Genomic DNA, 14,216 nt, shown 5'->3' with positions numbered 1-14,216 from the left:
TGGGGCGGAGGTTCACCTTTCAGCAGGACAACAACTCTAAACATACAGCCACAATGGAGCTACAATGGAATGGTTTAGATTAAAGCATATTCATGTGTTAGAATAGCCCAGTCAAAGTCCAGACCTAAATCCAATTGAGAATCTGTAGCAAGACTTGAAAATTGCTGTTCACAGATGCTCTCTATCCATTCTGACAGAGCTTGAGCTATTTTGCAAAGAAGAATGAGCAAAAATGTCACTCTCTAGATGTGCAAAGCTGGTAGAGACATCCCCAAAAGACTTGCAGCTGTAATTGTAGTGAAAGTTGGTTCTACAAGGTATTGACTCAGGGGGGCTGAATACAAATGCACGCCACACTTTTCACATATTTATTTGTAAAAAATGTTGAAAACCTTTTATCATTTTCCTTCCACGTCACAATTATGTGCCACTTTGTGTTGGTCTGTCACATAAAATCCCATTAAAATACATTTACGTTTTTGTTTGTAACATGACAAAATGTGGAAAATTTCAAGGGGTATGAATACTTTTTCAAGGCACTGTATATATCACAACAGCTAAATCTGTGTCTGTAGTGCATGTTCAAACTTTAATACCATAATTAATATGTCATTAGATTTTTTACTCCAGGAGTATATAATGGGTTTGGAAATTCTAGAGAAATGCTTAAATAATGCAGTACAATGTAACTAAAACTATTAGATTTTAGCCCAACAAAAATCTACTGGAGATTTTAGTCAACTAAAATACAACTAAAACTATAATGACATTTTAGTAAAATTACTAAAACTAAATCGAAATTTGATGTCAAAATTAACACAGGTCTGAATAACTGTAAATCTAGAGGCGGAATCAGCTCACCAAGCTCCACATAAATTATCCTTTTGGGAAGACTGGCTTTTTAAATGGACTTGCTGTTAAAATTCACATCTGTAGAGTACATACTAACCTTACTATAGAACACTATTATTGATAAGTGAAAAAAAAATGTACAACTTTCTTGGCATGAAATTAAAAAAAAAAAAAAAACCACTCCTGAGAAGCCAAGACTAGGCTAAAATCATAAAATGAACAAATATGGCTAACTACTAATTACAAGTTGTACAGGTTAACAAAGTTTATATCCAAACATACATTCATAAGATTCTTGGCGTTAGATGATCACTTTCACATGTGTATTCAAAAAAATAGAAGACTATGGTTCTTTTTCAGTGTTTCTGACCACTTTGATAATTGTCTTCAGGTGCTCTTTATCGTCTTTTTCTCTCAGGCTTCAGCTTGCATAAGAGCAGTGTGAACGGCAAACTTTAACAAAGCATTTGCAGAGCTTTCATCAAGCTTTGCTGAAATGTTTAAAGTACCAGTCAGCTCCAGTTTGTAAATGTTGAACGCAGATCCTAATGGGTACTGTACTGATTGCCACTTTAAACACGCTGCTAACAGGCTTCAGCACTTTTTGAAGCCTGTTGAAAGCCTGCTATCAGCTTGCTGAAAGTGGCAATCAACACTCCCATTAGGATCTGTGTTCCACATTTTTAAACTGAAGTTGATTTGTTTTTAAAACTTCAACAAAGCTTGCTGGAAGCTGTGAAATTGCTCTGTTAAAGCTTGCTGTTCACACTGCCCTTATACAAGCTGAAACCAGTGTGAAACTGGCCTATGAGAACATACATTTTCTGATAGCTGTGTGATAATATATTGTTGGATTAGTAAGACATGAAGTATTTTAATTACACATGTAAAATCTGTGTTTTTTTTTTTTTTTTTTATTTACTGTTCGTGTTTTCAGATGTACAACTTCACTCTCTTTGCTATGGCCTTGAATGAGCTGGAAAAGGGCATGGAAAGCATCGTTCCTAAGACAGACTGCAGATTACGTCCTGATATTAGGGCAATGGAAAATGGGGATATAGGTAAATGCTTGAAAAAAAAAAACTTTAAAACCAAAGACTAAACAAAACTGAACATCTATCAAGACTTAAAGCAAACTGGTATGAATAGAGAACTGTATGATATCTGCCTCCACTGTGTTTTCTTGGGTGCAGGCTCCAAGATGGTCACTGTGATTCTAGCTTCCTAACTAGTGAGTCCCTAATCTGAAGCAAGCATGCAATCAGTGAAGCCTGAGAAATCTGTTTTCTTGTGTGCTTATGTCAGATCAGTGACTCCTGTTAGACAGGATTCGTGTTTTAGCCCAGGAGCCTGCACTTTAAAATAAACCTAACATGAGACCTATACAGAGGCTGCCATTGCTGAGGGATGAGCCAAACTTACCAGATTTCAGTTTGAGGCAGGTTTGGGTTTTTAATCCAAACCTCATTGAAGTCAACGGGAGTCGATTGTTAAAAACAATAATGGCCATTTTTGTACTGTAGCCAAACTGACATTCACAAAGAAAAAATGCTGTTTAAATTGTAAACAAATGACAGCTTTAGCTGCTTTAATTCTATACCAGATCTTCATAGTAAAACCGTAAAAACAAATAACGTGGGTTTTCATATCCTTGATGAGGGTCTAGTATGGATGTCAAGGAGGAACCCCCAAATTTTTTTTTTTTTTTGGGTCCCCCCCCTCAAATACCATACCATATAATTTTTCTTGGAGGATCCCCATGCATAAAACAAGAAAAAAAAAAATCTATACCAGACCCTTATGCAAACATTGCGCCTGGCTGGCCAGGAAAGGGGTAGGGGTGAGTGTGCATTCCTCTCCCTTCTGACCCATACCCAATCATATGCCCTCAACTGGGGGGAGGGGGTGGAGGATCATGCCCCTAACTTGGAGGGGATGATTCCCAGGCAAAGAACCCTGACCCCCTATTGATGAGGACAAGTACCCTCTTTACCACAACACTGACCCAGTGGTTGTGGAGGTCTGCAGGAAGGGGACTTGTTTAAATCTGGAATCCCCCTTTCACATAGTGGAGCAATATCTGGGGGCCCCTTTATTGTTAAAGAGTAAGAAGTACATAGTAGCCCTACTCATTCCAAAAAATATATAAAAAACACAGTTCTGGCCTGATAGATTGTATATTCAGATCAGGGTTTGGTGTAGATTTATAAGGGATCCTCATGTTTTTTTTTTTACATTTTTTGCATGGGGCTCCCTCCTAAATTATGGATTCTGGGAGGGACCTCATGCCACTTTTTTTTCACAATCTCTGCCCCTATGTTTACATCCTGCTGAATAAGCCTGGTGGGGATAAGTTATGGTTGTTAGGATGCCACCGGCATCCTATAAACGAGTAGTGAAATATTCACTGTAGTGCAGGTTTAATTTGTGATTGTGGAGCAGCACAGATAGTTCTTTTTTTTAAACATTCTTTTTTATAAACAGACAATCTTGGGGCTCCTGCACATGGCCATATAGCTTCCAGCTCCTATGAAAACACTTTCCCAGGACTTGCAGCTGCTACATACTGACGCTCATAGACCTCAATTAAAAGATGCGGCTGTATGTGGGTAATCACTGGAGGTTGCATAAAGCACATAGTGAGAGCACATAAAGTATGGTTTCAGATCATATGTCCATTCGTGTGCAGGTGCTTTACTGTATGTGACCCCCTGGCGTATACCTGTGTACAGCCAAATCTTCTAATTGATAGCTATGGGCGGCTGTACACAACCGCTACAGATCCCAGAAGCGGGTTCTGTATAGAATATAGGCACCAATCTGCACCAGCTTGGGCAGCCCATAGATGACTTGATTTTCTTTCCTTCCACTTGCCCATACCTGGATCAAATTGATGGCTTTAGGCTGGCCACCTACCCTAAGATTTCAATTAGAATCTCATCTGCCACCCCCGGCAGACAACAATGGCACCCTTGGATGCTGTAATACCCAAACAGTGACTGCATCTGTTATGATGCAGTCACCATTTATCTGATAATTTTCCACCAGGCTCAGTCGATTTTTTTAAATCAACATTTGTCAAGCCGGGTGCCGGCAGGGCAACCAGCTGCACAAATTTTAGCCACTTCAGCAGGAATCCAACAATTGGGCTCCACAGACAGAAACAAAACCCTGATACAAATATTTAATTTTGCATGCTATATACAAAACTGAAACAAAAAAATGTAGCAGGGATTTGGCCTAACACCTGCATTGCAACTGGTGCACTGGCAGCTATTTTGTTTGCCATATTAGTAATATTCCACATTTAATTATTTTGAGTAGCAGTGTTCTGGTAGCAAAATTTTTTTTTTTTTCTGTTAATTCTTTATAACGCCAATTCTTTTTCTCATAAGACACTGCAAGTGAGGAAAAGAAGAGGCTGGAAGAAAAGCAGAGAGCAGCACGTAAGAATCGTTCCAAGTCTGACGAAGACTGGAATACCAGGTAGGTACAAAAAGTTCAGTTTATGTTTCAGTATGTGAGGTCAAGGTTGTTTCTTAATGGAACAAACATTTCTACTTTGAAATTTGTTGCATTTGTCTCTGGCCCGTAGCTGAAATTGTGATTACATCATTGTTATGCATGTTTCTTTACTGACATTGTTGTGCAGCCACTGTAAGTTACAGATATCAGGGACAATGAGAGCTGGATAGACCCCAAGCTGCCAGCTAAAGTGTTTTAAATGTAATAACAATAATACTGTAAGGCTCCATGCATTATAGATGAGCATACAGAAACCTCTAGTATCCTCTATTACTCCAGCAGGCTTATTAAATGAGCAGCGTTCTTAACCCATAGCAACTATTCATAATCCGCCTTTCAGTCTTTTTTTAGCTTCAGTAAAAAGAAAAATAATTGGTTGCTCCAGGAAATAAATCACCTTTTTTGTGTTTGCATTGGCTAGAGAAGAATTCTACTTTCTATAAGGTCCTGTTCACACTTTGTGTAGTGGGAGCTCACGTTCCCGCTCGTGATTTTTGTGTGGGCAATTTTCACACAAATCTAAATGGGCTGTTCTATGCACTTTTGTTTCAGCAATGAAGCTTAGGGACCTGATTTTGCCCCTGAGCCAGGCACAATTTTACATGCACGTTTTGCCATGCAACAATCGCGGTAAGTTGCACTGTATTTGTGGTGGCATTCAAGATGAATAGCACCCAAATGTGCCTTGTGTGTTTTGCCATGATAAGGAATCGCAGGCAAATCGCACGATTCCTAATTGTCCAAGTGTGAACGGGACCTAATAGTTACACTGAAGGATCTCAAATTTTGAAAAACCGGAATCATATCTGTGAAGTCTTACTTTTTCATGAGGTTCTATGCTTCTAATAGTTATGCATATGTGGAATAATAAAAAAAAGGTAAAGATCAGAGCCTGTGTGTCTGTGGTCGCTGCTCCTCCTTAGACTGTTCCAGCAGTCTATAGAGGGAATGGGTGTAAACTCAGCATGACTTACACTAACTCTATAATCTGAGAGCAAGGCACAGACAATAAATGACTGGCTGTCCCATTCAGGAGAATAGCTCATTTCCTTACTACAGCTCATCCAACTTTAAATGGCAACATGATTATATAGAGAAAACTACCAAGCTCTGCTATTAGAAAATACAGATATGTTTGTGTTTGGACTGCTGTCTTTTAAAGCCCAAAACTCACCTGTAACCACCAAAGAGTCTTGAGCAGCTTGTATACAGAAGCTTGTTCAAATTGTTAAAATTGATTTAAAATCATAGCAGAGAGAATGTGATACTCCATAATGGCTTCAGATGAGCAGATCTGGAAACTGACAGATCTGAAACCTGGGTAACCCCCCCCCCCGAGAGTAAAAGAAACAACTGGGTAGTGTAAACAGCTAGTATCTGGCCAAAACCCAAAACCCAAAATACCAATTTTGTGTGGACTGAAATTTGAACAGGATAATAATGAATGTTTGTGTGCTCTATAGAAAGTGGAGATTATATATTGTTATATACATGTGCATTGCTTTTCCATAGTAAATGCATCAATTTTCTTTTAACAGGTGGTTCCACCAAGGTCCAAATCCCTACAACAATGCACAGGACTGGCTGTTTTCTGGAAAGTACTGGGACAGGAGCTATACAAGCCTCCCAGACATCTATTGAATGTGGCACATTGACAGGAGGAGTCTTTTACATCTGTATCACATGTAGACTTGTGTGTTCTGACGTCATGAAAAATCGCACCTTCTCAACCCCTTAGCACTTACTGTAAGAGTCCTACTGGCTCCTGTAAAGAATGAAGCATCTTCTAAGTTAACGTGACCACCAGTAGGAAGTTTAGAGGTGGATTGGTGCTGAAAGCCATTAGGCTCACATCTTAGTATCTGAAATTTTAGCTGAAGCAGAAATTCTAATACCATTTTCATAAGCGTGAAGAAAGTTTATTGAATAAAGAATGTCAGGTGATTCTCCCGGGTGATTCAGGCGGCTGTGGGCCTGTCTGTGGAATGGGAGATATAAGCACAATGGGGCATACTTTTTTATGTGAAGAAAGGATTTTATTTCTTTTCCTCAGCAGCAACTCCTATTGATCTAATTTCTCAGGATAGGGGGATATATATGTGCCCAGTGTTAAGGGTTTGCTTTAATCCAGGCCAGCGTTCTAATCTGTGTGTATAGTGTATTTGGTCTGAGACTTGTCTATGTCTAACGCTATAAATACTACTGAATGTCAGGGATGCAACCAGCCATTTTATCCTTGTTTGTCTTGGTGTTGTTCATCTGTGTAATAAAAGACTGGATATAGAATGTACTTGAAGCATACGCCTCTAAGAAGAAAATTTGCACATGTACAGAACATTGGACTTCCTATAATAGACATTACATGTCCTTGTGCACTTATATTGGAGTTAGGACATCCTAGATCCAGTCTGACAGACCAAAGAAGGGTGCTCTGATCTTTAAATGTTCTTTTATTCTGGAGCCACATTCCTAATGGCCTCATGTCTAATAATCCTTATACCTATAGCAAAACTAGATAGGCCTGGGGATATTGTGACCTATAAAGCATGTCTGGGATATAGTTTTACTACTGTAAAAAGGATACAGAATCTTCCTAATAGGCCCGCCCTCCATGTACTGGAGTTATGTGTGATTATATATAGTTTAAAGTAAAGTCAAAAACTTTTTTTCTATTTTTGGATGAATAGGGGAAGGATTCCTAGGAGTTCTTTTTACTGCTATCTGGGGCTCTGTTGGACAGATTTCTCTTCACTTCCTGTCCTGCTGCCAACAGTTTCACCAGACGGGAAGAGAGGAAAATAAAAATATGATAGGAATTCTAGAATTTCCCTACACTTTTTTTTTTTTATAGCCCCTTGCTTCCTGTCTGTCAGCAGAACAGTAAGTGAAGGTAAATCTTGACCCCGTGTAGCAGTAAAAACCTGGCAGAGATTATAATCCTTTACCACTTTATCAAAAAGTAAGAAAAATATCAGCTATAGATATATAATATGTTAAAAATGATATTTTAATAGATAACAAAATGTATTTTGTCCTTCCTTCCAGATTTTTTCCGAAATGTAATGTCTAAGTAGAAGGCACTGCGGCCCGATACAACTAAGGCCTACTTTTTTTTTCATTTTTCAGATACATCTATAATAAGCATATAACCGTTTAACATGTACATTTGTATACATATCTTGAAATAAATATGCATATATTTGTATCCCTCTTCTATGTGAGGTGCCTGTTCTAGATTGATTTGTACAGCAAGTCGGTAAATCCTTGGGGAAAGCAATCCAAGGAGTCAGTTTTGTAAGCCATGAGAACTGTTTAGAGATTTAATGTCATCTTTAATCAATTGCTGCTACTTAAAAGCATTAAAACCAAGTTTGAAAAAAAAGGTCTCTTTCCTTATACTCATTGTCCTAAAAATACTATAGTGATCACTATCTAGTCAGAGTTTTATATGTTGCCTGTTTCTGGCTGCACTGAGATTGTATGTGTGCATGTGAAACTTTCAGCTGCTGTAAAAATATAAACAAAAGGGTGCAAACGCCTAGTGCATTACCACAAAAAAAAAAACTTTTATTGAAAGCACAAAACAGTGTTATTCTCACAAAGTAGGGGTAAAATAAAGCTTGTCGTATACAACTGTAAAGTTGTTTTTTTTTGTTTGTTTTTTTTCGGTTCCTTTTTTTTTTATTCATTTATTATCCAGAATTATTTTTATATACACACAAGTGTGTGTGTTTTGTTTTTTTGTGGACGGTGCATAGGGGCACCGATGAAAGGGTTAGGATTGTCCCCCACCCAGCCGCTTGTTGGGTGGGTTAGGTCCTCAGTGTGAACTCTCAAATAGTGGCTCACTGCTTGGTGTGGGTTCGCTCCGAGGAAAGTGGTCTGTCCCCTGAAATGCGTAAGCTTTTCCACCGTGTGGCCGTAGAGTCACCCACCTTACCAGTTAGAGCGTTGTATATGACAAACTTGATTTTATTCCTACTTTGTGAGTATACCACTGTTTAATGCATTTAATGTTTTTTGTGGTAATGCACTAGGCATTTGAGCCCTCTTGTGTATATTTTTGCAGTGTTTGGAAGGACCACCTAGTCTGAGGAGGGCTACATCGCTGAAACCATTCAAACATACAAAACCAATCAGCGCAAACCCCACAAACACCTCCTGAATATATGACAGTCTGTGTGAAAGTTCTTTTGCTCTAGGTATTGCAGCTCTCTCAAAAATCCACTGGGTGGCAGACTGACATCTGAAACATATGAAGAGAAGGAGAGCACACAGCTGCCCTAGTGTAATACTGTTTTAATGATTAGAAATCTGTAGTAGAAAATATTGCACTCACAAACATAAGAGGGATTCTGGCATATACATCAACAAGTTAGCATCCTCTCCCAGCCTGTGTGGCTGGATTGGCTCCAGAACCCAATGGGCGATGAAGGCTGTTACTCCAAGCCTAACATCAAAAAGTTAATTTATATATATTTTCTATAGATGCTAGTGAAAACCCAAAATTCAGTATCCCAGAAAATCAGAATATTACATAAGACCATTAAAAGAAAAGGATTTTTAATACAGAAATGTTGGCTTTTTGAAAAGTATGTCCATGTACAGTATAGTTTGCACTCAATATTTGGTCGGGGCTCCTTTTGCATGAATTATCAGTGCGGCGTGGCATTGAGGCGATCAGCCTGTGGCACTGCTGGGATGTTATGGAAGCCCAGGCTGCTTTGATAGCGGCCTTCACCTCGTCTGCATTGTTGGGTCTGGTGTCTCTCATCTTCCTCTTGACAATATCCCACAAATTCTCTATGGGGTTTAGGTCAGGCAAGTTTGTTGGCCAATCAAGCACAGTCATACCATGATCATTAAACCAGGTTTTGTTACCTTTGGCAGTTTGGGCAGGTGCCAAATCTTGCTGGAAAATGAAATCAGCATCTCCATAAAACTGGTTACCAGAGGGAAGCATGAAGTGCTCTAGAATGGGTTTTCGCTAGCTGTAAGCGATAATCATCAAAATTAAAAGAAAGACATGCTTGAAATATATTACTCTTTGTGTAACACATCTATAGAAAATTTTGAGTTTCACTTTTTGAATTAAATACTGAAATAAATGAACTTTTTGATATTCTAATGTTATTAGAGGCATGTGTGTGTATATATATATATAATATGTATGTGTGTGTGTGTGTGTATATGTGTATATATATATATATATATATATATACACACACACACGCACGCCACTTTGATAGGTACACCTTGCTAGCACCAGGTTGGACCCCCTTTTTGCCTTCAGAACTGCCTTCATGGCATAGATTCAACAAGGTGTTGGAAGCATTCCTCGGAGATTTTGGTCCACAGTGACATGATAACATCACACAGTTACTGCAGATTTGTCGGCTGCATATCCATGGTGCGAATCTTCCATTTCATAACATCCCAAAGGTACTCTTGGATTGAGATCTGGTGACTGTGAAGGCCATTGGAGTACAGTGAACTCAGTCATGTTCAAGAAACCAGTTTGAGATGATCTGAGCTTTGTGACATGGTGCATTATCCTGCTGGAATTAGCCATCAGAAGATGGATACACTGTAGTCATAAAGGGATGGACATGGTCAGCAATGATACTCAGGTAGGCCGTGGCATTTAAACGATGCTCAATTGGTACAAAAGGGCCCAAAGTGTGCCAAGTAAATATCCCTCACACCATTACACCACTAGCCTGAACCGTTGATACAAGGCAGGATGGATCCATACTTTCAGGTTTACGCCAAATTTTGACCCTACCATCTGAATGTTGCAACTGAAATCGAGACTCAGATCAGGCAATGTTTTTCCAATCTTCTATTGTCCAATTTTGGTGAGCCTTTGTGAAATGTAGCCTCTGTTTCCTGTTCTTAGCTGAGAGGAGTGTCACCCGGTGTGGTCTTCTGCTGGGTTCAATGTGTTGTGCGTTCAGAGATGGTATTCTGCATACCTTGGTTGTAACGAGTGGTTATTTGAGTTACTGTTGCCTTTCTATCATCTCAAACCAGTCTGCCCATTCTCTTCTGACATCAACAAGGCATTTTCGTCCACACAACTGCCACTCACTGGATATTTTCTCTTTTTCTGACCCTTCTCTGTAAACACAAGAGATGGTTGTGCATGAAAATCCCAGTAGATCAGCAGTTTTTGAAATACTCAGACCAGCCCGTCTGGCACCAACAATCATGCCACATTCAAAGTCATTGAAATTCCCTCTGTTTGCCATTCAGATGCTCGGTATGAACTTCAGCAAGTTGCCGCCATGTGATTGGCTGATTAGCAATTTGTGTTACCAAGCAATTGAATAGGAGTACCAAATATAATGGCCAGGGTGTGTGTGTGTGTGTATATATGTGTATGTATATATATATATATATATACACATACATACATACATACATACATACACACACACACCAATCAGCCATAACCTTACGACCTCCCACCTAATATTGAATAGGCCCTCCCTTTTGCTGCCAATACAGCCCTTACCCATCAAGGGTCTTGAATTCAACAGACCAGGCCATTACTCCATGGTCCAGTTCTAATGCTTACATGCCCATTGTAGGCACTTTTGGCTGTTAACCAGGGATGTGCAGTCATGTGAGGCAGAGCCTCACCTGCCATGAACATTAAAAAAAACAAAATATAAAAAATCGTGCTACGAGGGTCGTAGCTCGGCGACCTGGGATCCCAAATTTGAGGGGTAGTTAGGCTAAGTTCTACCCCACCACTGGTAATTTTGTGCTCCTATGACCTATTGTTTCGGAGATATGGGTCTTTTTGCGTAGCCTGTCAGAAGCTACATACAGAGCAACCAGTTTAAATACAAGCTGGCACACTGTTTGCAGCAGACTGAGAGGATGAGCTCACAGTGCCTCTCCTCACTTCTTGTCAGAGGCACTGAGCTCAATGGACAGCTTGGAGCCATGGACCAATTGTAAAGTACCATTGGCCCCAGCTGTCCAATAAAAATGCAGCCTCTCACTGCAGTGTCATAGAAGGGGGAATGCTCTCTTCCAGCCCAACCCTCTTAACTACAAGGAAATACATGGGTTTATGGGTATAAGATTTGCCCACAATCCCATGTTTTTCTCACACAGTTAAGAGGGAGAATGAGAATCTGCTGCTGTTGAAAAGGTACTGTTATAATCAAGCTAAATCATATATTATTATGCTATAGGTTATAAGATAATAATTTATTATTTATCTATTTACTGTGAAATTACCAGTTGGAAGTTATAACACCAAACTTCAGTAATTTGTCCGTAAAGCCACCTGCTTGAGTACAGTTTTTGAAAATATAGTAAATTACCTTAAAAACAATATATAAGAATTATTTGTATATTACTTATGGTAATAAACCCCTTGCCACCCAGGGCAATTCTGACACTTCTCTCCTACATGTAGTAATCATCATTTTTTTGCTAGAAAATTACTCATAACCCCAAAACATATATATTGTTTTAGCAGACACCCTAGGGAATAAAATGGTGGTCGTTGCAACTTTTTATGTTACACGGTATTTGCGCAGCAATTTTTCAAACATGTTTTTTTTTCTTCGGGAAAAAACTTTCATGAATATAAAAAAAAAACAAAGATAACCCGATTTATTTTGTATAATGTGAAAGATGATGTTACGCCAAGTAAATAGATACCTAACATGTCATGCTTTAAAATTGCGTACACTAGTGGAATGATGCCAAACTTCAGTACTTAAAAATTTCCATAGGCGATGCTTTAAATTTTTTTTAGAGATTAAATGTTTAGAATTACAGAGGAGGTCTAGTGCTAGAATTATTGATCTCGCGCTAACGTTTGCGGCGTATGTAACCTTTGTGTATCTGGCTCTGATACCAGCTAGTGCCTCACCAGCCACTGACCTCACCGCATGTCCCTGCTGTTAACATGGGCACCTTGACTGGTCACGTGGTGCCTAATATATCCCACCCACTTTTAGGTGCAATTGTAATGAGATAATCAAGCGATCGTGCCAGTGGTCATATTTGTTAAGGCCGATAATGTGTTTCATTTATTTTTATTTTTTAACTGCTGTACATGCAGACTATTGTTTTCAATGTGCATGAATGTGTGCCTAGTATAGATCATGGCGGTCAGTATTTTACATGTATACAAGCTAATATGCCACGCTCCCTTCATTAATTTTAAGCTAGAATTTGGATGTGTGTGTACGCATATGTGAAAGTACACACAAGTGATATACAGGCGGTCCCCGGGTTACAAACAAGATGTGGTCTGTAGGTTTGTTCTTAAAGGGGTTGTAAAGGTAAAAGTTTTTTCACCTTAATGCATTCTATGCATTAAGGTGAAAAAACATCCGACAATACCGGCGCCCCAGCATACACCCCCCCCCCCGTTTTACTTACCCGACCCCTCGAAAGTCTCGCGCTCGCCCCCGACATCCTCTACCCCGCTCCGCCTGGCCGTTGATTCGTTACAGTGGATGGATTGAAAGCAGCGCAGCCATTGGCTCGCGCTGCTGTCAATCACAATCACGGACCCTTGCATCTTTCATCCAGTGCTGCACTGACCGGCTTAGTCTTTTATCTGCCTATTTACGTCTCTAATGCTGTAAGTGTTCATTTGTCTTTTTATATTACAATAAATGTAAAGGATTTACACTATGTGGACCCTTATATTTTTTTGGTGACAATACTGCCTATCCTTTGATTCTTCCACTGACCCCTCCACTGACCTCCGCTGACCATCCCTGCTGACGCTGAGGAGTTCAGTGTGGTCCCCTATAATAAGGGACCACCGCCTTCTGGTAAGCGGCAGCTGTTTCTGTGGTGGAGGATATACCTATTCACTTAGTCACTTGAGTGTGGAATTTCACCAAAACATCACTTTTTGGATCAACATGTTTACTGGACTTTTTTTGTTTTCACTATATGGGTTCATTCTTTATTATTATTATTGATTAACTTTGGGTTTTTTTTTTCAATCTCTTTTTTTGTATTTTTACTTCAGTCAGTGGATATTTTTAGTTTTATTTTGCAAAAAAAAATTTTTTTTTTTTCTTTTTTTGATAACACTTGATTGTATTGATTTTTATGCACTTCAATATGTAATTTTTTTAGTTGATGCATTAAATTTTGCATTTTCATCTTGATTATTGTGTCACTCACTCACATATTAATTTTTTGCACTCAATTTGGGTAACATATATTATTGATTTTCCCACCATTTAGCGCAACTTTTTATCTTTGTATGTCAATCACATCCAATGACGCGGCGCGCCGGGGTTGGGACCGAGTGATACAGTGAGCGGCTATGGCTGCTGGCTGTATCGCGGGAGCGCGCCCGCAAGCACTCAACACCATGCAAGGGAGCTCGCATGAAGGTGTTCAGCCCTTTCGGGGGGAGCCGAGACAGCTGCCGAGGGCCCCCAGAAGACCAGGTTTGGGGCCACTCTGCAAAACGAGCTGCACAGTGGAGGTAAGTATATACTTTTAAAAAAATTATCTTTAGGGATCCTTTAAGTTAAATCTGTAAGTCGGAACAGGTACATTTTTTAATCCTAATTGCACCCCAATGCACTGGACACCACAGCATGGTTTCCCTGCACTGCAGTATTCCATGCAGACCACATTTTCAGGTGTAGGGACCTTTTCCATGCGTTTTCAGAAGGCTCAGCAGCTCAAATGAATAGGCTGCTGTGCCTGCGCAAAACACCTGCACAAAACACCTGCCATGAACCTAATCTAAGATAGGAGAGCTGAGGCTATTTATCCACCACATAAAAAAAAAAGTGGCCTTTTGCACTTTTATTATTATCAGCTGAATCTGTGAC

At 39.5% G+C, this 14,216-nt stretch overlaps 1 protein-coding gene across 7 annotated transcripts in view; it reads left to right on the top strand.

Moving 5' to 3' along the window:
• OSBPL1A (oxysterol binding protein like 1A) overlaps positions 1-7,587 on the top strand; it is a 185,867-nt gene extending 178,280 nt beyond the window's left edge. For all 7 annotated transcript variants that reach the window (XM_073631484.1, XM_073631486.1, XM_073631485.1 and 4 more), the window contains 3 exons: positions 1,790-1,913; positions 4,248-4,338; positions 5,916-7,587. In XM_073631484.1, the coding sequence (XP_073487585.1) occupies positions 1,790-1,913; positions 4,248-4,338; positions 5,916-6,018 (318 nt within the window). In that variant the 3' untranslated portion in view covers positions 6,019-7,587. The remainder of the gene's footprint in view (positions 1-1,789; positions 1,914-4,247; positions 4,339-5,915) is intronic.
• Positions 7,588-14,216: the final 6,629 nt, after the last annotated feature.

Source organism: Aquarana catesbeiana, linkage group LG05 (genome assembly GCF_042186555.1).
Source record: "Aquarana catesbeiana isolate 2022-GZ linkage group LG05, ASM4218655v1, whole genome shotgun sequence".
Taxonomy (NCBI): domain Eukaryota; kingdom Metazoa; phylum Chordata; class Amphibia; order Anura; family Ranidae; genus Aquarana; species Aquarana catesbeiana.
This window is presented reverse-complemented; position numbering and strand designations above follow the sequence as displayed.